At 41.2% G+C, this 23,845-nt stretch overlaps 1 protein-coding gene across 1 annotated transcript in view; it reads right to left on the minus strand.

The window, feature by feature from the left end:
- The window catches only part of dennd4b (DENN/MADD domain containing 4B), a gene marked incomplete at its 5' end in the record, with an annotated part of 54,894 nt that extends 33,627 nt beyond the window's left edge, over positions 1–21,267 (minus strand). The window contains 8 exon segments of the mRNA XM_080736774.1: positions 995–1,139; positions 3,110–3,168; positions 6,126–6,192; positions 7,477–7,718; positions 12,807–12,976; positions 13,200–13,269; positions 14,497–14,752; positions 20,936–21,267. Coding sequence (XP_080592900.1) covers positions 995–1,139; positions 3,110–3,168; positions 6,126–6,192; positions 7,477–7,718; positions 12,807–12,976; positions 13,200–13,269; positions 14,497–14,752; positions 20,936–21,267 — 1,341 coding nt within the window.
- Positions 21,268–23,845: the final 2,578 nt, after the last annotated feature.

The following is a 23,845-nucleotide window of genomic DNA, read 5'->3' on the forward strand; positions in this document are numbered from 1 at the left end:
CTTCTCCATGGCTACGTCCCGTCCCGTTCCCTGCGTTCATCATCAGCTGGACTTCTTGACTGGCCCCCTGACAGTACTCACATCAGCACCACGGGTGCCAGGGCTTTTAGCTGTACTGCACCTAGACTCTGGAACTCCTTACCCCCTCACATCCGTCAATCTGACTCCATAACCACTTTCAAATCCCAACTCAAAACCCACCTGTTCAAATTGGCATACTCACTCTAAAATTCCCACAACACCCGTGTATCTGTTTACCTACACTCACTCCCCCAGTACTACTTGACATATTGATGTATTATTTGTTTTATTTCAGTGTTCTGATTGTATTGATTTTACTGTGTTGTGTTGTTGATGTATACTTTGCCTGTTTTTAACTGATTGTCTTTTTAAACTGTACGGCGACCTTGAGTGTCCTGAAAGGCGCCTTTAAATAAAATGCATTATTATTATTATTATTATTATTACTTTACCCTACGTTAACACAAATAAAATCCACGTAAAAAGTCTTAAACAGGCGATAGAAACGTCAATGTTTTGATTCCACCGACGTCCGACGCCATTTTGCGCGCGTAAACTTTATATTGAGGACTCATAAAACTTTTCTGGGACCCATTTGAGTGACCACCTGTGGGTGCCGGGACCCATTACATTGAAAACCTAGTAACATCACTGTAACTGTACTTCCAATAATTAAAGTACTTATTATTATTATTAATAATAAACAATAAACTAAAGTCATATATCGTAATTAAAGCAGTGACTGAGACAAAGCCAATTACAACTCTGTAAAGTAAATGTACACGAGCACACATGCACGTCCGCAATTGTACACGGACCAAGTTACCTTTTGTCCAATGCGGCCCGCACTCCGAAATGAGTTTGACAACCCTGATCTAGTCGATACTGGAGATGTCCATTATTACATTGTGATTCAAAGTGTTTTCATTGGGGTAAACAGGCCGTAATGTCAGCTTGTGAAAGGAGTTCTTACAGAAACCAGCGCCTCGCTGACAGAGGTGAGCACGTCGGGTCTGAGGGAGTGCAGCAGCAGCTTGTACTCGGTGAGCACGGCCAGCAGCAGCGTGCAGGCGTTCTCTGGACCCAGGTTCTGGAGCAGCTTCAGGAAGCTGGCACCGCTGAGAGGAGGAAACCAACATAATGTGATGATTCCTCTAAACCAGGGGTCTTCACAACAGGGGGTCCTCAGAGTTACTACAGGAGGGGGCCCTCCAAATCTTCCAATCCATTTTTAATTAAAAACTTGAACCATATTCTGAGAACTGTAGCCAGAAATAGCAGATCTACAAGCTCACAACGCCTCACGCTGCGAGGCGTGAGCTTGTAGATCGGTTATTTTCGTCAAAGAAGTTTGGTGTAGAGGGGAAAAAGAGCTGACCAAGTACAGAGCGATAGGTCAAGTTTATTAGGTAATGATGGCCCAAGTGGTTAAATATCTGAAAACAGAAATTGACATGAATCCAAAATACACTGATGATTGTGCTGTCAAATGATGAAACTATATGGAAACTATGAAAAGGTTGTGGGGGTCCCTGCTTCATCTCTCTCTCAACAAAGGGGTCCTTGGCCTGAAAACATTGAAGACCCCTGCTCTAAACTTTGCACTTAAGTGCTAAACGCTACAATTTATTCTACGGTATGTTAGAAGAAATGCTCACGTTTATCCATTGACTGTTCGTTTTGCTCGACCGGCAGCGTTCTGCGACCTATGTGTATAAATGTGAGCAGGACTCTATTCACAGCAGCTCTATGTGTATAAATGTGAGCAGGACTCTATTCAAAGCAGCTCTGGATTTCTAATAGCTGTATATTTTACATCCCCTTCAAACCATAACAATTTCCTAACAGTTTATATAGGATGAGTACTGAAAAAAGCAGTATCATGTTGTTGTTGTTTTTTCAAGAAGACTATTTAAAGCGTTACTGATTGTGTATGAATGCATGTGTATTTTATGCGTTTGTAGAGTTGAATAATGAATGAATTGCATTATGAATTGAATAAGCAGTTGTTTACAGGAGAAATCTTGCTCTGTACTTATGGAGCTCCCCGACTATGTTAATAATTGATTACATACTGTACGCAGGAATCTGTCAGAGTCTGAGCCCAATCAATTCAGATCCAAAAGCCCCTGCCCTGAATAATCCCTGGGGAGTGATTCCGGGGCCATTTTCCCACCACATACGCAAACGATAAGTACAACACGCCCATTACTAAATCCCTGTTCGGTTTAAGCGGTTACAATTGTGACATTTATGTCATAAACATGGTCTTGATTTGCAATTACCAATATACAGAAATACATATGCATAATATTACTGAAAATAATGATCACAGGTTGACTAGCACCTTTCAGACGGACGTCGGTGACGCGACCTGGTAATTCATTTTCAATGAGAGATTATTTAGGACACGCAGAGAAGTTGAGGAGCGGAGAGGCGAGCGGGCGCAGCCCAGTGAAATTCTCGCGCGCGTGCTTGTTCCAGGGTTCCCACACATTTTTACCAATTAATTTCCAAAACTTTTCCAGAATATTTAACCCAATTTCCAGGACTATATAACAATAATTCAGCTCAATAACAGGTTGCTTACTCCTATGCGCAATGCCCAAAGACAGGTAGTGTATGCCAGTGGTTCTAAACCTTTTCAGGCCGCCCGTGACCCTCAAAATAATCATGTTTTAACTGGGGACCCGGCACCCTGACGAGCACTATGAGTTGAGGAATTTTGTATAACACGGTTCAATTGTGAAAATAGCAGATCTACATGCTCCCAACGTGAGATTAAAAAAGTGTTATACTTTTTTTTGCTCGCAATTTTCACAATTTCTGCCTCTAATATTTGAGGTATTAACAAAATCAATAACCAAAGACAATGAATGCATAGCTATTTTTTCCAGGACCTTCCAGGACCCTTGATAAATTCCAAAACTTTTCCAGTACTGGAAAAATATTTTTCTAATTTCAAAATATTTCCAGGAATTTCATGACCGTGGGAACCCTGTTGTTCATGCAAGAGTTGGATTGTGCCCTGTCTGAAAGGTGCTTATTAAGCCTATATGGAGATCCCACATATACTGTTGTCACTAACCTCAGTGGTAGAGGAGAGGAGACAGGCTGACACAGAACCAGGTTGTCATACGGGGAGAGCTGGTAGAGGAGGAAGAGGAGGAGTCAGTATGAAACACACACAAACACACGCACGCGTTTGTATTACTATAGTTGTGAGGATATCAAGGCTTTAGGATGGCATTGAAAATAGCCGCAAAATAGCAATCTACTAGCTCAGCCATGGGGTCTATTAGGCAAAAATGCTCCAGTTTCCCCAGCATAACCCAGCAGCCCTCATAGCTTAGAGTGACTTATCGCTTTTACGCTATTTGTTGTGGTCAAAAGTGTGTTTTTTCTTTTATCAATCTCTTTATTAGTTGTCATTACACCAATGGACAGTCTTTTTGGATCAATATAAGTAGGAAAATGAGCCTAGTTGTTATTTAGGGTGGAGGTGTCCTTTAAAGGGATATTCCACTTTCAAAAGAACTTTTGCACATTTTATCATCTAATCAGGCTTTTATGAACACCCTGAACAGTTTTTAATTTGCTTCATTCAGTATTTAGATATTTGATGTAAATGCCATCAGTCCTCCTCCTGTAGGACGCCTCCCCATACACACCCATTGTAACTTCAAACGCGCGGGTGTGTACAGTAAAAACATCTCCCGTAATCCTGCTTTGAAATCTCCACCTCACGTAAACATCAATGATGTCCAAATTCACTTCCTGGCTGCTCGATGTTGATCTATTGCTCTGATCTGACTCTGCGCCCGGAATGTATGGAAGCAGCAGCGGCCCATTTCACTTTAATTCTTGCATGAGGCTGCCCTCTGCTGCCAGTATGGCCAAAGTACATGTAATTAAAAAATAAATAAATGTAATAGTTCTTTTTCTACTAGACCTTACCCGTTCAAAGATATGTGCTCCAAAATATGTGCAGAGTGTGGGTTGTGGGGAAAGTTACTGTAACTGGTGCGTGCGTGAGAATATGTGCGGGAGCATCATAATGTAAGGAGCAGCTCATGGAGGAGTGTATATTTATTTACCCGTTGGAAGATGAGACACACATCAAACGCACCTCGTGAAAGCGTGTGTGTGTGTGAGAGAGAGAGAGAGAGAGAGAGAGAGAGAGAGAATGCACATTCCTAACTGAGAGAGGGAGCTGTGTGTGTGTGGGGCTACAGATCCCATGGCCTGGAGGAACGGACCGTAACCCTGGCAACAGACAGTAGAAAACGCTAATAAACTGCTTTAATTTGGGAGAAATGAAATTCGGGCTCCGTCAGCGTTGGTATAATGCTAATGGCCAATACCATGTGAACTTTGGGATCAGTTGCTGAAGCGAGTGAATAGATAAACATGGATAAGCGTGAGCGTTAGAGCGTTAGAGCGTGAGTGTGTGAGTGAGTGAGTTGTTTGGTGGTTTATCTGATAGATAACGTCGCAGAGGTAGGCTGCTTTTTGCTGGCACCAGACCCAATAAATAAATAATAACATCTGGCAGTAAAACTGTAAAAATGGAGTTTGAAGTTACAATGGGTGTGTATGGGGACTTGGGGAGGGACCCAGGAGGAGGGGGGCCTGGTAACATTTACATAAAATATCTAAATATTGAATGAAGCAAATTAAAAACTGTTCAGGGTGTTCATAAAAGCCTGATTAAATGATAAAATGACCAAACTTTTTTTTTTTTTCAAAGTGAAATATATCCCTTTAAGTAAATTGGCCTTTATTTTTATTTATTTATTTTTTCAGTGTGTGACATTGGTACAAAACTAAACATGAAATAGGGAAACATCTAACGCCAACCATTAACCTATTTCATTTTTATTATACTTGTGGGGTCCTGTGGCCTTCAAAAGTATAGTAATACAAGCGCGCGCACACACACACACACACACACACACACACACACACACACACACACACACACACACACACACACACACACACACACACACACACACACACACACACACACACACACACACACACACACACACACACACACACACACACACACACACACACACACACACAATGACAATTAAGTACAGGTCGGAAGATAAAGCCATTCACCCATGCTTTGATTTCAGTGACTGATTTAAAGCATCTACAATAGAATCAGTTGAAATTCCCCCATTAGAGATGTACTGTAACACGCCAATCATTTTCTACTTCCTATTGCAAAGATTATTATTTCCACAGTTGTGAAATGACAGTGCAGGGCTGTGTTACCCATTTCAGGCTGCAACACCCCATTTATTTCCTGTTGAGGGAGGAAGTGGAGCATTTAAGTACGTAGTAGAGTACCACCACCACATTGTCTTCACTGACTTTGACAAGACTGCGGTTAAACTAGAGACACAAGTGCAAACAAAGTTATGTCATTTGCGCCAAATAGTTTTCATTAAATTTACCCTACTACCTTTTTTCTGCACCGTTGCGAAAGGAGGATGTTGCGAAACAAACGCACACAGTCCAGACAATAGATGTGAAAAATAAATTGTTTGTTTCACCTCTATTGTCTTGACTGTGGCTTTTATTATGCTACTGAAAACCAAACCTCCAAGTGGGCGATCACACTAAGATGCATTGTTAGAAACGCGTCACCAGCAGATCCATAGACAACACATGCAAAGTTCAAATATTCTCACATTTTCAGTGCAAGACACAGAGTTGGACTGCTCCTTCCTGTTTTAATGCAGATACTGTATGTGGTAGGAACCATGTAAAAATGGCAAATGCAGACAATACATTTTTTTACTAAATGGCTGCTTTCATACATTTCTTCACTGTGATTCATTATTTGATGACCCGGTTAGGCACGCAGGTTCCTTCCACAGGCCACACCATGCTGTTTTGCCTGATGTGCTTTTGCAAGTGTCTGTGCCTGTAGCAGCGCGTTTCGGTGTGAGGGGGGGTGATCACCCCCTAAGAGCACCCCCGTTTCGGTGTGATCACCCCCTAAGAGCATCCCCTGCAGTAAATGCCTCTGCATTTGTTTTTAAGTGGACAAGTGGGAGGGGTCAGTGCTGTGGTCAGTACTGTACCTGCACTAGGATGCGAGGCCGCTGTGGTGAGGGGAACGGGACGTTGTGCATGAAGCTGGAGATGTGTCTGGACAGACAGGGAGAAAACATGTCACTCATATGGTTCAACCAAATGGCCAGGACTTATGTGTCAGGGCCTGGAAAATTCATGATGTCTTCAGTTACACTTTACAGTACCTAAATTAATTTGAGGTTTGTTATGTAAACTGTATATACAATTACTAATATTTATTCATGTATGTTGTATACTGTACAAGTCCACTTACAAGACATAAAGTATAAAAAGTATGATTACTTTTAAGTTTGATTATTCAACAGTTTCCTGTTTGTTTCCTGCTCATGAATGTATTAATTTCAAACTAATTTTTCATCTCACCAAGATCAATAATACATTCTTCCTCTACATAGAACAGTGGTTTTCAACCAGCGGTCTGGGGACCCCAGTGGTCCTGGAGGGGTTTCCAGGTGGTCCCCAGCTAAATGATGGAGAGTTGGTAACCAAATGGACCCTTATAGATATTTAACTCTTGAGAGTGTAAAATGAAACCAAATGGACCCGTAAACATCTGCATCACTTCATTTACAAGTCTACAAAATTAGAGAATGTAGAAGAATTGTTATTTTAATCAACGGTGTGTGCCCGTTATATCTCCTATGGTACCACATCAATACAGCATGTAATTTTGGACAAAATCTTATCCAACAACATTTTCTTAAGTTTTGTGTCAGAAGAGGTTAAATGTCATCAAACGCAAGTCTGTGGCTCAAATGCTGAATAAATAACGGAAATTTATATGAAAAAGTTTGAAAACCATGCCATGGAACACATGGCAGAATGAGCAGTGGTGGAAAAAGTACTCACATATTTTACTTAAGTAAAAGTTTCAATACTGCAATATAGAAATACTCTGTTACAAGTAAATGTCGGGAATTCAAAATGTAGTTGAGTAAAATGAAAGTGTTGGTATCAAAATGTACTAAAAATACTAAAAGTCAGTAGCAAAATGTTTAAAAATAGCAGATCTACAAGCTCACAAGCGTCGCAATGCGATGCGTTGTGAGCTTGTAGATCGGCTATTCTCAAATAGCCACAGTGTAAAATAGGGCTAATGTTTTAAAATATTATAATTTATATCTGTAAAGTAACTAGTAACTAAAGTTTTCAAATAATTGTAGTGGAGTAAAAGTAGAATATTTGGATCCGATATGTAGTGGAGTAAAAGTAAAGGTATTGAAAATTGGAAATACTCAAGTAAAGTACAAATAACTAAAAGTGTACTTAAGTCCAATACTTAAGTAAATCTACTTAGTTACTTTACACCACTGAGCATGAGACAAGAGCTGTACTGACTTCTCCAGGGGCAGCACATGGGGTCCAGAGATGGAGTAGCGGTAGACGAAGGTGAGGAACTTCTGGAAGACGGTGAAGAAGGGCCAGTGGGAGAGGACACAGATGCTCTTCTTGACCTGCAGGGTGCGGTTGGTGATGGGCCGCCGGTCCACCACGCTGAGCAGGCCCAGCCGAATGCTCTGCCGCTCAGACAGGCCCTCCCTGGGGAAGGCCTCGTAGAACTGGATGGCTGCTCCGTACACCTGAGGGGGGACACCAGGGGGACTTAGGATGGATGCTAAAAGCCAACAGGGGTGCAACGTTTCATTGAACTAATCCATTTAAACGATTATTAATTCATTTAGTCCAGAACGCAAATCTGTGTCCCTTTAGATTTGAACCACTTTAACCATTATTCTTTTATGCTTTAACTATTAAAATAATAGATATAAAAGCTTGTCGATCTGCTATTTTTTGAAAAATCTATAAATGTCTCCGAAATCCTTCTTCTAAATGGTTGGTTCTCAAACCTTTTTCATGGACAATGGACCCCCAAAATTAGGAGTTTTTATGGGTTAAATTCATCAAGCGTCCTGCAAAGCTTGGCCAATGAGCCATGTGTGGGACGGACATAAATACATCTATGTATAAATTTGCCAATTGGTGTACGTCTGTCCGACTTTATTAGAAGTTTGCATAGAAAAAGGTGGTGTCACGATGGTACAGTTCACTGATACAAGGTTTGATTGATTGAAGACTATTAGAAGTTTGCATAGGAAAAGGTACAGTTTAATGACGGTACAGTTCATTGGTACAAGGTCAACTAAAAGGAGATCCTAGAAAAGACTACGCTTATTTACACAGGAAACCATTGAAGTATCTCATATAACATTGAATGACAGAAGGATAGAACACAGTACTATGCAGCTAGATAGTCAGGAAAAAAGGAAAAGAAAAAAGAAAACAATGCAGAAAAATATATACAGATATTTACAATAGAAGGGTCAGGTGGAGGGCACTCTGAGATAACGCAGACATTATTTGCCGGGTCCTCCGACGTCTCGAAATGACGCGGAGGGGGACATGACTCCTGCTGCTGTCCGCTTTGAGTAAATGAGGAAGTGATCCGCGGTGGAAAACGAGTGATAAATCATAGCGATTTTATCATTATAATGGATAAGCCTAAACAAACCAGTTCACATGAACAACACTGATGTAAAATAAGATATCTGAACGGCTACATTTATTTTATACAATTAAAATGAGCCAGCAGTTATAGGGGGTTTTGCCCAGGCTTATTTTTCTTCCGATCGCTAAAATAAGCTTTGGTTTCCGAGGCTAGGGGGAGGGTAAGGCTGGGCTAGGTTTGTTTTTACCAATTACAAGCGGCTGCCGCCTGTAAGTGGTTTTTCAGGGTGATTTTAAAGGATGTTTGGGATTTACACTCCTTTAAGGCCTTCGGTAAGGCGTTCCACATTTTGGTGGTATAGCAAGAGAATGAGTTTGACCCTTTGTTTGATTTGACTCTGGGTTGAACGTGATCTGTGACACTGCCTCTGGTGTTGTAATTGTGGACATCCTTAAAGTTTTCAAAGTATTTTGTCAGGTACATGGGTATCTTAGTGGTGTAGTGTATCTTGTACACCAGGCCCATTGCAAGTTGCTGTACTCTGTCATCCACTCTGAGCCACCCCACTCTTAACTGGTGAGTAGCGGTGAGGTGAGTCTGATAGGAAAGGTTAAGCAGGACCCCAATTAATTCTTTTGGGCTGTTTGGAGCTTAGTTTTCAGGGCTTTTGGGGCATCACAATACCATACGTGGACTCCGTAGTCAAAGATGGACCAATCAGAAGTGTACATACGGGTCCGACATAGCTTGAGGATTGGTGGATTGGTGAGCTTCACATGACATTTTGACCAACCAGACTATAAATATACGGGTAAGGCATAAACTGTAGTATGAATGAGAAAGAGATGAAGCAGGGACTCCCACTACAGTACATCCATCTATAAACTATTAACTCATTAAATGCCTTTTCAAAATGGCCACCAAGTTCCAGGATGCCATTCCATGCCATTTTTAGTGCACGGATCCGTGCACGCCCATGCCTAGATCGTGCACCATGTGTGTGCACGCTGTTCACAGCTTTCAAACAAAACAATCCGCTTGGAAAATACGTTCAGGCATTCATAAGATAGAAGCCATTATGTTTTCTTCAAATGTAAACAAACATCTGCCATGTTTGAAAGATGGGGTTGGTATGGGGGTTAAACATGCAATTTCACAATCGCGATCATGCCTCATAAATTCTTTGAGGTCCAAAAAAAACATTTTTGAAAAAAAAAAGAAAATAATAATCTTAAAAAAATATATATATATCTTAAAAAACGTCCCAACTCGGGGAAACTCAGGCCATGGCAGCCAGAAATGGCAGCCAGAAATTCAGTTGTCCAGTTGTAGCATAGAGACCGGATCAGAGTCTACGGTGGAGAGCTATCCACCGCAAATTTGAGGTGGAAAGCTTTCCACCTCAAGTCAGAAAATAAGTGCAGGCCTTCATAGTCACGGCCCACGGTGAAGTCCTTTACCCCGTCTAGACCGGTTCAGGTCGACCAATCAGTGAACGGGGTGTAGAGCCTGTCTGTCTGATAGTAAAAACAGAGAGATGTGTTGGGACTCGCGGTGGAAAGCTCTCCACCGCGAGGAATGATGTAACGTTGTAGTTTCATGACTCAAAAAGACTCGAAAAGACTACACCGCGGTGGAAGGCCCGACTATGATCCGGGCTTAGCAGTATACAGTATTTACAAAGTTACAGAGAAGTAAGAAAAAAAGATAGATAAGAGGAAAAAAAGAGCAGTACAGTACCAATAAAGAGAAGGTGCATCAATAGAGGGGCGAATAATATATAAGTATATATACATAAAGTGTCTTACAAAAAGAGACCGTAACAGTCAATGCTAGTTAGTGCAACAAGTATCTCACTGACATTGTTAAACAAAGCAGAATACTCAGAAACTACCAACACAACCTAATAGTGCAAAGTCAAGAATCAGTGCGAAAAAAACAAACAAAAAAAGCAGCTCAGAGAAGAAGAAAATGCTGGTCCCTCATTGGCTGTTGATGGCGACTTCACCAAGAATGTTTGTCCCTGATGGCCACGCGGACATTGACACCAAGAATGCTGGTCCCTGATTGCGCACTTTGCTGGGGCAAGTAACAACAGCATTTCTTATGGATTATAAAAGAATTGGTCTTCTCGCGTATCTACAGTCACTTTTTCAGTTTTCAGTTCCCACCTGATGTTGTGTGGGAGCTCTGACTGCTCCAGACAGTGCTGAATAACTGCTAGCTTGCACAACGTCTTCAAGCTAGGACTCATGTGCAATATGTACAGGCCATCATCTGCAAAGTGGACGATCCAGTCTCCTACCATGCAGCAGCACATGGGATACGGTTCGCTCGTGCGTTTCCTCCTGCATTCCCCCATGGCCTTAACCTTCTTCAAGCGGAAAGTCTCTGGGTCCAACTTCCACAGATATTTCATGTTAAACAGACATATGTACAGCTCTCCATTGTAGGCAAAGGCGAAGCGACTGTCTTCAAGAAGTGGTGCAGAAGTCATGTTCAGCCAGCAGTTGCTCTCTGTGTCAAACACTTTGTAATTGGTCCCCCGTCTTCCCCCTGTTCCCCCAAATACAAACATCTTTGTCCCGATGATGGTGGCAGAGTAATGTGATGAAACTTGCAGTGTTGTGCCTCTGTTGGTAATTCTAGACCAGACCATCATGGCGGTGTCCAACTTGTACGCATTATTAGTGTTTATAAAACACTTCCGTTTGAATCCTCCGAGGATAAACATGACCTTCCCCAAGACACAGGCTGAATGGTTGCACCTTGCCTTTGGAACAGTCCCTGAAATCTTTGGTTTGCACCACCTGTGGGTGCCGACGTCAAATGACCAAAGATTTTTGCGGTACTGGCCTTCCCAGCGTCCACCCCAGATGTAGATGGTGTCTTCTATCAGCACAGCTGTGTGGTCCTTGCGCGGGCGAAAGTCACGGTGACGTTCACTGCCAGGTGGAGGCAACGTCCGCCAGATGAAAGACACCGTGTTGAAAACGTGCACTTCAAATTCATCTGAACCTCCGATGCAGAACACTTCGTGTTCCACGGCCACGGTGGGCCCACGAACAGCATGATGGCTTCTCACATGTTGGGTCCAACTCAACATCTTTGCATAAGAAACACGACCGCGGAGAAAACATTACTTCTCAAACGCTGAACTCTAAAATAACCGTTATTCCATCGTGTACATCACTTATAAACAGTACAGAGCGTCCTCCATGTGTACTGATGTCATGTTGGAGTTAAGATGACTAGTAAGGCGACAAGCGAGGTCGTGCCATGTCTTGGCCATCTGGCCAGTGATTTTTATCGGACCAGTTACCTATGGAGACCCCTGGCTGGTATGTATAATTGGAGATCCATGTACTGTATATGGAGATATGCTGTGAGACCCCAAACATGCTTAATCCTTATTCGTTATGTGAAAGTCCTATGACGTCTATGACATCTGACATACATACAATACCTTTTGTGCCCATATATGGAGATCCCTGTCTTTAGAACCAGCCACACAGATAAGGGCTCCATATATGGGCATTCCCATATGAGAGACTACCATGTCAGTGGTTCTCAAACCTTTTCATATGAAGGACCCCCAAAATGATATGTATTTGGCCACGGACCCGCATCTCAAAATATTTAGTTCCAGGAACTCCCCAGAAGCAAAATTTTAGTTACAAACGTTCGCTTTGAAAATACATATATTCAAAGATTTGCACACATTTTCAAAAATAGCAGATCTACAAGCTCGCAGCGCGGCACTCGGTGCCGCGCTGTGAACTTGTATATCTGCTATTTTTCACTGGTTAAAGCATTCAATAATTCTAAGCATAAATGGGTTAAATCCTAGCCTGAAGATGTTATCCAAGCTAGCAGTCATCCAGTATGGTCTGGAGCAGTCCGAACTCCCACATGACGTCAGGTGGGAACTGGCAGCCATGACTAACAACTGCAACTGAAGAAAACCAGAAAGATGCAATTCTGGGAAATTGCAAGTGTGGTTGGCGTGACGCGATTCACACTTGCAAATGAATTCCGTCTTACCATTTGAATTTTCTCCATTCAAGTCAATGGGGAATATTAATTCACTAATAAATTGGAAGTCTCTGTGTCAGTGCTGGTATATATTATCTATAAATTAGCCAATTCTATGTGTGAGTGTGTGTGTCTGTGTTTATGCCCGTGGCCAATCAAGGGGCATTTTATAACCTGTTGAACCCACCTTTTCCCCCGTGGCAGAGGTAAGGACGAAGGTAGAGAAGACGGGCAGCTGGTACTTGGTGTTGAGAGGCCAGCTCTCCACCGTGACACCCATGGGCAGACAGAAGACTGGCACCGACTCTGGCAAGGGGAACGACTCGGAGTCCTCCTCTGGATACCGACTTAAGAGATCTAACACGCACACGCACACACACAAACACACACAGCAAAAGGGACGGTCTACTGAAATCTTATACAATAGCAGTGGTGGGGTGATTTGACCTACAAATCACAGATGGGCACATGTATAGAATTGCTAACTGGTGAGCTAAAGATACTTCATTAAATATCCAAATCCTGAAGGCACACAATAATATTTGGCATAATGGGAAGATCAGTTGGCATCAGTACTCACCTGCCTTATAGACGAGGGCATTAGCTTTAGCCACAGCTCTCTTGTAACACAAGTATAAAGCTGGTCCCCACTGTGAACACAATGACATGACACAACACAGTCAATCATCTGGTCTGTTCTGAGTTTTCTAATTACTTTTTACCATTGCAATGAAAAATTAAATAACAAAAACAAACAAAAACACTCTTAATGCAGCGGTTCTTAAACTATGGGTCGCGACCCAAAGTGGGGTCGCGGGAGAGGTATCTTCACAGACAGTCACACAACCAGACCCGTTATCGAGTTGGATCACAAAATTCCACTGGTTCTAGGCTGGAACCACAGGGATGGGGCCAGCGAAAAAAATAAAATAAAATCTCATAATATGGGCTAGAAAAAAGTCTACAAGCTGAGGGCAAGGATCGAGCTACTGAAGCAGGGCTGATCTACAAGCTCACAAGTCACAACACGTCGCATTGCGACGCATTGTTTTTTCAAATAGCCTACAGTAGGTATAAAATAGGGCTAAAGTGGATTAATGTATGTTATATAATCTAATCATTTATATCTGCAAAGTAACTAGTAACTAAAGGTTTAAAATGATTGTAGTGGAGTAAAAGTACAATATTTGGAGCAGAGATGTATAAGTGGAGTAGAAGTAAAAGCATTGGAAATTGGAAATACTTAAATTAAGTACAAATACCTTCAAATTGTACTTAAGTATAGTACTTAAGTAAATGTACTTAGTTACTTTCCACCACTGGCTATGAATTAGGGCATTCACGAATAGTGATTTTTAGTATTCTAATGATTCAACCTCAAAGTATTCGAATAGTCGAATATTCTACAGGACTGGCCAAACTGTCAAATATTAAGTAAGCAAGAGGCGAACATTGTGAAAATAGCCGATCTACATGCTCACAACGCCTCACACTGTGCGAGGCGTTGTGAGCATGTAGATCTGCTATTTTCACAATGTTTATCTGCGGAACCGAGTCACACTAAATGTAATACCTACAATTCCAAGTGCTTGTCAGGGTGGGGGTCCCCAGTTCATATATGTTTATTTTGGGGGTCACAGCCTAAAAAGGTTTGAGAACCCCTAGGTATAGAGCATTAACAAATTCATCCACCAAGGGCATTGACAACTCATTCTTATGACTTCCTATCTAGCCAAGCTTTATAAACTATATATTCTTTAAAGAGAAAACAATTAAAAAAAATCTACTTCGGTGCAACAACGTCAAATAGTGACTTTGATATTCGAATATTGGAATATTTGGTGAATGCCCTACTATGAATTAGAACTTCTTCTCACCATGCCCGTGTTGAGGTTCTTGTCCACGCGGCAGAAGGTGTGGGGGGCCACCTCGCCCTTGCTGGGCAGCAGCAGCGAGATGTCCGTGACGCCCAGTGTGTGCAGGGCCTGGGAGTCCGGGGCCCGCCGGTAGGTCAGGAAGACGCGGTGGGCGGCGGGACCCCCTCCGGTGCTCAGGCTGGCCGAGCGGCTGTAGGGCGTGGTCTCGATGACGTACCAGCTCTGCTTCAGTAGCTCCTTGCCCTCATACAGCACCCTGGGGGGAGGGGGGAACACACGTTGGTTAACCCATAAGAATTATTTAATACTTTAACTATTGAAATATTGCACACATGCAAGCTTTTTGAAAATGTCTTCAAAAGTCTTTGAACGTATATTTTTTAAAGTGAACATTTGTAACTAAAATATTTGCTTGTGGGTGGTCCCTGGAACAACATATTTTGAGAGGGGGGTCCACGGCCAAATACATGTAATTTTGGGGGACCTTGATATGAGAAAGTTTGAGAACCACTGATTTAGAAGAAGGGTTTAGAAGACATTTATAGAATCGGGTCAAATTATTCAAAGACTTGAACAAAATGTTCAAGATTTTTCAAAAATAGCAGATCGCTTGTGGGTGGTCCCTGGAACAACATATTTTGAGATGAGGGTCCGCGGCCAAATACATGTAATTTTGGGGGGTCCTTGACATGTAAAGGTTTGAGAACCACTGATTTAGAAGAAGGATTTAGAAGATGTTTATAGAATCGGGTCGAAATGTTCAAAGACTTGCACAAAAAGATTTTTCAAAAATAAAATCTATAAAAGACTTTGAATATATTGACCCGATTCTATAAACGTCTTCTAAATCCTTCTTCGAAATCAGTGGTTCTCAAACCTTTTCATGTCAAGGACCCCCAGAATTTTATTTGGACATGGACCCCCGATCTCAAAATATGTTGTTCCAGGGATCCCCTGGAACACATTTGCAAAACAATTCATAATTCTTTTTCTTCAAAAATAGCAGATCTATGTGCGCTTGTATATCTGCTATTTTTCAATAGTTAAAGCATAACATAATGTGGGTCTTTCAGGTTATCTTTCAGGTTAAAGTCACAAGTGGTTCCAGGTCTTAATTGGGTTAACATTCTGCAACTCGGCTATATCACCTCTTTTAGCTGATCTACTGTACGCCAAGCCCAGTCCTCATCCAGTCTATCCACCTATCATCTACAATATATACATTTGCAAAACCTGTATTGTATGGCATTTCTGTTAAATTAAACTAGGGGTGTCCAAACCTTTTTCAAAGGGGGCCACATTAATTAAACCATATGCAAGGGAATAAGGGGAAGAATGTGTGAGCGTGCGCATGTGCCGTGTGCGCATGAATGTGTGGTACAATGCTGTACATGGGAACAAACATGAATAATATTGAACGCCGCCATGCTGAGTACATGGCTGTGCACCCGACTGAGCACTCTGAGCGACTACAACACTCCACCTGTTTATTTAACTAGATTGAGTTTCCAGCGATTCTAGACCATAATATTTTATTTGATAATCAAAAAGACATTTACAGTTACAGATAGCCTCTCAGTAACACTATCAGCACAGGGTAAGATTTGCACTATATCACTCCTGAAAGCACTTTGTATTGATCTAGGTAGCGACTACGTCATCTCTTGAAAAAGTGTCAGGTTATACTGTATGTTAGGGATGGGACGATAAGTTATATTATCGTTTATCGTGATAAAAAACACTGTATCGTGGAGATTTAATTTTGACTACCTGCAGTCTCAAAGCTATTAGCAACAGACTGCAAAAAAGATTATTACCACGCACAATCACGCACATGAACGAACTGTCAAGAACAAGAACGATCCAGGGAAACCCCCCCCCCCCCCCCAATCCGTCCCTTTCTTGCACTATTATGCTTGAACTGCACCAACTGTACATAGAATACACTGTGAAGTTGAATATACTAACCTGTTGTATAGAATACACTGTGAAGTTGTTTACACAAAGTTAGGTAAAAACTACTGGCAAAAAAATGCTGTTGGTGTATAAAATATACTTAACTTTCATGCATATGTACATGCTCTTTATTTTCCTCTCTTTGCTCTTGTTTTTTGCTCTCTTTTCCTTAAATCTTTCTATGTTATTATTATTATTTTCTGCTGTTATTGTTATTACACATACTGCTGGAATGGTTTTCGTGCAAAACAAATGCTTCCAATGGATGCAGAATCATGAAAAATACCTAGTTTGACCACTCACATGCTACTTAAAAGCAGATTTAATTTTTGTAATCTTTTTCCTGAACAGCAAAGTTAATGGGACCCAAACTTTCAGCAGCTTTTTCAATATGTTCCATCACTGGGATTCCTTAGGGCTTTTGATATGATTTGACTAACTTATTTATCAAACAAAAAGAGTTGAAAGAGTTTCTGTTGCAATTTGAAGTTAATTCCTATAATTCTTGCACTATGAAGGAAGTCAAAACAAAACAAGTTTTAGTCTTACAGTATGTACTTGTACACAAGATGTAACAATAAATACTACCTCGAACCTGAGAAGATTCCTAGTCAGTTTGCTCAAGCTTAAGCTATAAGAGTATAATTACTATAATATATGATGGTTGACGATAGATACCCATTCTAAGTGAGCATAACGTATATATAGCTGTTTAATATACCGTAACCATGGCAGTCAGAGGCAACAGTCATGAATCAGCCCTATGAAGGGAATGAAAGCATCCAGCACTGTTCTCTTCCATGGCAGCATTATATAATCCAATATTACGTAAGTTCAAACCTCTATTATGCATCGCATGAACTGAACACACTGGGGCTGTTTTGTGCTTTATGTACAAAAATAAATAAATACCTGTAAATGCATGAATACATATTGACAGTAAAAGGTGAATTCAAAGAATGGCACAGCCTCAGGAAAATATCATGCGGTATATTGACTGGCTTCTGAGCTGGCAATATTATAAAGAGAAGATTTTTTGCATTTTGCACACATGCAAAGGCAAACATATGCGTGCACATTTAAAATAAACATGCATAATAACATAACATGCATATGCATGAGTTAAGTCTAATGGGGAGCAGAACTGGATAGTACACAATATATCGGTAAAAAGAGGCATACTATTTGTCTGAGATTCTTTGTGTTTCGATTTCTGTAGAGAAATGCATTGGCCACGTTAAAAGGGCAGAGCAGGCCACTAAATCAAACCAGTGATTCTAAGAACGCTGACCAATTTTTTACATTCCATTGATCAGCCAAAGACTTAACAATGCAACAAGAGGGCAGTGTGCCAAGATTAAGACTTGATGGTCTCTGTCATTCTGTGCATGACACAATGGGCAGGCTTGTAATGTGTGTGACAAGCCAGCTACTGTACCAGCAGGCCTAACGCTGATGACACAATAATACACAGAGAGATCCTAGTTCGCATTGGCCAAACGCCAGTGGTGGAAAAAGTACTCTTATTTTGTACTTAAAAAAGTATCAATACTGCAATATACGTAGAAATACTCTGTTGCAAGTAAAGGTCCAGAATTAAAAATGCACTTGAATAAAAGTATTGGTATCAAAGTATACTTAAAGTACAAAAGTGAAAGTAGTCATTGTGCAGTGTGTCCCATTTCACATGTTCAAAATGTATTAAAAATCTTTAATAGATACAATGTGTTGTACCACAACGCATTATGAGCTTGTAGATCTGCTATTTTAAAATGGCAGAAATATATATATGTAGATCTGCTATTTTCAAATGGTTATCACCTTTTAGATGAAAGAAAACGTTATCAGCTAAACAGTAATTGTCATGCTGGACGCTCAAAATCACTGTTTAGGTAGCCTTGAAACTAGGCTTATGTTGGCGATCGTAAGAAAAATAAGCCTGGGCGATCGCGATAAAATCACTGTTGGAGGTAGTGTAGAATTGTCCCTAACCAATCAGAATGCAGAGGGGCGTCGCACCAAATTCGTTGACGTCATGACGCAGCAGCGTTCTCTGCGCTGAGCAGAGGGGATGGGGGAGGAGAACACATGCTATTGGCCGGAGACTCCCGGAGAGATTCTCCGGGTCCGCCCATCTGCCAACAGAAACTGTCCCCGTTAGATCAGAGTGTTGTTTAGGTAATAATCTTATCACCTAAAAGTGGACTATGCATGGGCCTATACTGGATGGGACCGACCAACTTCAAATTAACAACGGCAAGTGCATCGGCGAGGATCCGACGGAGTGCGGTGCAGAGCTCGTTCGGGACTTCAGATCCAACCGATATGCCCATATGCAGGCATGCCCATATTAATGGACATACTAACTGTATACTGATGACATCAGGGATCTCCATATATGGGCATAAAAAGGGACTCAGACAGACAGACACTGTACATACTGTAGATCATTATACAAGCATAATAGACAGACAGATGGGTACAACGGGTACTTTCATCGTTCTCGAGTAGGCCGGTCCACTTGTCTGTTAATATAACTGCTAACATGACAGACATAATTTGATGGATTACTATATACTATGCTGTCTACTCCTCTCCACTCCATGTGTTTCCACTTAATGTTATAAATAAAATATAATCCAATAGAACTGCTCACATAACATCAGTCTTTACTTGCCATGCTCTGACCCAGTTAGGCTACAACTTGTCTTTTGGCTGCTGCTTCACCGTAGTAACACAACTGCCAACTAATGATCTGGAAGATTCACACCTGGTATTTGCACCAGTTACTTCCCTTTTCGTCTGTCTGAAGCCAGTCACACTGTCAGGCAGACGATCTACACGTACATACTATCTTGTATGTACGTGTAGATTGTCTATTTTCACTATTTTAACTATTTTTAAAATAACAACAAAAAAGAAAGGTTTTGCACATACAAGGTTTCACACAACAACAACGTTATGGTACAACGTGACCAAGCATGATTCAGGATTCAGGATCCAGAGGATTAACCTGTAATTTGCACCAATTCTTTCGAGGTTTTGTTTTGGATTATGTTTTCAGCTAGCGGTGTACAGTATATTAACTCTTTTCTTTGAATTTCCATGTTTTAAAGAGTGAGTTAGAGTTAGTAGTACAGGGGTTGAAACTAAGGTCTCAGAGGCACTTGCCCGTTGGACAAGTACAGGTCATGTTCTACTTGCCCTCAGGTCTTGGCCACTTGCCCCCCCCCCCCCCCCCCCAATCATAGACCTGGTTGCTTGTTTCTCTCTCACAAAAAAGACCTGGCAACACTGGGCAATCAGATTCAGAGATGTGTTTATCTTAGCACAGAACGCTAACAAGCAGGCTGCAGTGGACACACATGCTGCTCATGATTAAATGCATTTTGTAGCGCAATAGTGCATGTGCATGGAAAATAGACACTTCGCAATCGCGGACATGTTTCACCGTTTTAGCGCTTCTTCAGCAGCCTTTGCTATAGATTTCAGCACTTTTGCGGGAATAGCATGGTGCCCTGTGCTTCAGCACGTAAAGCGTGTGCATTAATCTGACCATTCTTTAGCATAATGTGAGTTTGCACTTGTAGATTAGCTGTTTTCCACTGAGCTCACGTAGCCACTGGCTGCAGTTTGTTCAGTGTGTGTGTGTGTGTGTGTGTGTGTGTGTGTGTGTGTGTGTGTGTGTGTGTGTGTGTGTGTGTGTGTGTGTGTGTGTGTGGCAATGGCAACACCTAATTTAGTCATGGCAGCGATGGCACATATTTGTAGTGTTGCCAAAGTAGCCCTAGGTTATATTAGGTTAGATATTTAGGCTGTGTCTGTGGCATTAAAACCACATTACATTTCCCTGGATCTTGAAAGAACAGAGACAGAGCTCTGGAATGTGCCCATTTTGGTTAGGTTTTGCCATTTGATTTCTCAACGCGTCGTCAAATGTGTAGTTACTTAGTCCCCTTTCTTACCCTGCAACTTAGGCTGACAGAGAATTCAGCGGTCTAATTGCAAAAACAAGTCATTGTCAGTTTGGCATTGGCAACGCTTTGTTCATAATGTAATATTTGATTCCTTCAGTCGAGCTGAACTAGGCTTGTGTAGTCTTGCTATAAGTTGCCTCATGACACTCTTCAATTGTTATTAAAATTATTATTATTATTTTAGTTAGGTATATGATATGTGATATGAATCACTGTGAATGATTCTAGATTAACAGCACATGCCTCAATTAAAGTGTACAATACCAAAGCCAAGAGTATATCAAATATACTTTTCTTTGACAAGCTGAAACAGAATAATCCTTAGCGCTGCAGAAGGAATGAAGTCCTTCATTACGTGTGCATTTCATTTTATATTACAACGCACGGTTTTTAATACAACCCAATCAACTTAATACAAGCACATCCAACTGCCCCCGTTTGCAACTTACAGTACATGTGTCTGAATACTATATTCATTGTGTGTGTGTGTGTGGGCGCATCCTTACCCCAGGTCTAATATGGGCGGTTTGTCTCGGCCCCGTCGGTAGCAGAGGTACAGATGGGGGTTGTTTATGAGGCCGGCGCTCAGCTCCGCCGGGTGCCCGTTGGGGGTCCTCTCGATGCAGGTGAAGCCCTCCGGGACGTCCTCTCCCAGCCCGCGGGCGATCACCGCCAGGTCCGTGATGGAGTCCACCGCCCTGGCCAGCGAGGAGGAGGAGGAGGAGGAGAGGGAGGAGGAGTTCTTCCCGTCCTCGTCCAGGGGCGTCCAGGAGCCCGACGGGTCCAGCCCCGCCACCACAAAGTAGTCCACCAGCTGGGGGCATTTCTCCTCTGTCATGCTGCAGAGGTGGGCAAAAAGTACAACAACATGTCTCACTTAAGTAAAAGTATCAATACTGCAATAGGGTTGTTCGATTAATCGATTTTTAATCGTAACCCGGTTTTTTTCCTTTGGACGATTTAAAAAAATGGAAATCGTAAAATCGATTTTCACTTTAATTAGGGAAATTCTTACTCATTGGAGCCTTGCACGCGCAAAAAGTACACAGCCCCGTCCTCCTAAAGCAGGACGACAAGGTCCGACACCAAATTAATACTACTTTCTATCTGATGTGTAATTTCTTTGATGCGCGTTTAGCGCACGTCAGACTGAGCAGAGTTCACCACCGCACTGCGCTCACTCGCGATGGTTCAAGCAGCAAACAGAACAAAACGCTGTTGAGCTGGTAAACTTACTTACTTGTTGTAGTTTGAAAGAAGCTTATTAATTCTGTGTTACCCACCTACTGACTGTAGTCTACTCCTACTGTCCGTCACTGTGTTAATTTTGCGTCGGGAAGCGAAGCGCTTCGCCTCCGTTTACAATCAGTCAACATCTCCGTGCATGAGTGGTGCAGGGCAGGGGCGTAGCCAGGAATTACATTTTGGTAGGCGAAATGCCTACCAAAATGCCTCACCAGCCTCCAAGAGCTGGCTTGTTTTGGCTGTTTTGTCACTCACTATTGATAATGAAACACTAAGGACGCTAAGTTGTATGTGATTGTTGCACAACTAAAGTTATTATTATTAATACCCTTATTGTTTTATTGCATTTTGCTATTTGGCTATATAAAAAAAATCAAAAAATGAAACAATAATGAAAAAAAAAATCATTTCCGAAATCGAAATCGAAAATCGGGATTTCAGAGAAAATAATCGAGATTTTATTTTTTGGCCATATCGAACAACCCTATACTGCAATATAGAAATGCTCTGTTGCAAGTAAAAGTCCAGAATTCAAAATGTACATGGGTAAAAGTACAAAAGTATTGCCATCCAAATATACAGTAATAGTACAAAATGTTTGAAAATAGCAGATCTACAAGCTCACTCTGAGCTTGTAGATCATCTATTTTCAAGGTATTAAATAGTGCTAAAGTGGATTAATGTATGTTTCATAAGTAAGTAACTATAAGTTTTAAAATAATTGTAGTGGAATAAAAGTACAATATTTGGATCCGAGATGTAGTGGAGTAGAAGTAAAAGTACTGAAAACTAGAAATACTCAAATAAAGTACAAACGTGTAAAAAAAAAAGTGTTCTTAAGTACAGTACTTAAGTAAATGTACTTAGTTACTTTACACCACTGTCATGATGCCTGTTTCCCCGCCACTACCAGATGGAGAGAGAGAAATAGAGACGGCAGAGAGAGAAGAGAGTGAAATTGTGAGACAAAGAAGAGGCAGAGAAAGGTGAGAATGAAAATGAAACGAGTGTATGAGACCAAAGCAAGCAAAGAGTATATCAAATTCTTTAAGCTGAAACAGAAATTGGATAAAGTGCTGCAGAAGGAATTAAGTCCTTCACTACGTGTGCATTTCATTTTATATTACAATGGTTAATTCATTCATCCCAACACATCCAACTGCCACTGTTTGCAACTTACTGTACATATGCCACTACTACGAGATGGAGAGACAGATGAAGAAATAGAGACGGGAGGGAGAGAGAGAGAGAGGCAGAGAAAGGAGAGAATGAAAGTGAAACAGAAGGATACATAGTTACAAAGCTCTGCTTGAAATTTGGGGAACTTTCTGCATCACAGGGAGGAAACGTGGCTAGGGCTGTCATAATTATGACATTTTACATGATGATTAATTGTCACTCAGATAATGAAATTGCGATTAACGATTTAATTGTGTTTCCGTCGTTGACAATTACAGTTTGGCTTGTAGGCTTTGAAGTTGCACATGGCAGATATGAGGCATCAAATGTCAAATGAATGACATATTTGACAACTTTATACTTCCGATCTACAAGCTCACAACGCTTTGTGAGTTTGTAGATCTGCTATTTCCACTATTTTAGATTTTCTTTTTTTTTTAATTAACATTTTTCAACAAGTCAACGATTATGACGATTACGGCAAAATAATTGCGATTGTGTCAAATAGTTGCGATTAGATGATTATGTAATAATTGTGACAGAGAGAGATTGTAAGACAAAGACAAGAGACAGAGAAAGAAGAGAATGAAAGTGAAACAGATTACTGCAATATAGAAATATTCTGTTAGTACGGTAAGTAAAAGTCTGGAATTCAAAATGTACTTGAAAAAGTATGTAAGTATTGGCATCAAAATATATTTAAAGTACCAAAAAGTTAAAAGCACAAAAATGCTTGAAAATAGCAGATCAACAAGCTCACAACACGTCGCATCGCAATTCGCGGCGCGTTGTGAGCTTGTAGCTCGGCTATTTTCAAATAGCCTAGGTATAAAATAGGTCTAAAGTGGTTCATCTATGTTTTATAATATTATAATTTATATCGCCTCTGTCTACCGAGCAATCTTCGTTCCTACTCTCACCTATGGTCATGAAGTGTGGGTCATGACCGAAAGTATAAGATCGGGGGTGCAAGCGGCCGAAATGGGTTTCCT

Source organism: Nannobrachium achirus, assembly GCF_963921795.1.
Source record: "Nannobrachium achirus genome assembly, chromosome: 2".
Classification (NCBI taxonomy): Eukaryota; Metazoa; Chordata; class Actinopteri; order Myctophiformes; family Myctophidae; genus Nannobrachium; species Nannobrachium achirus.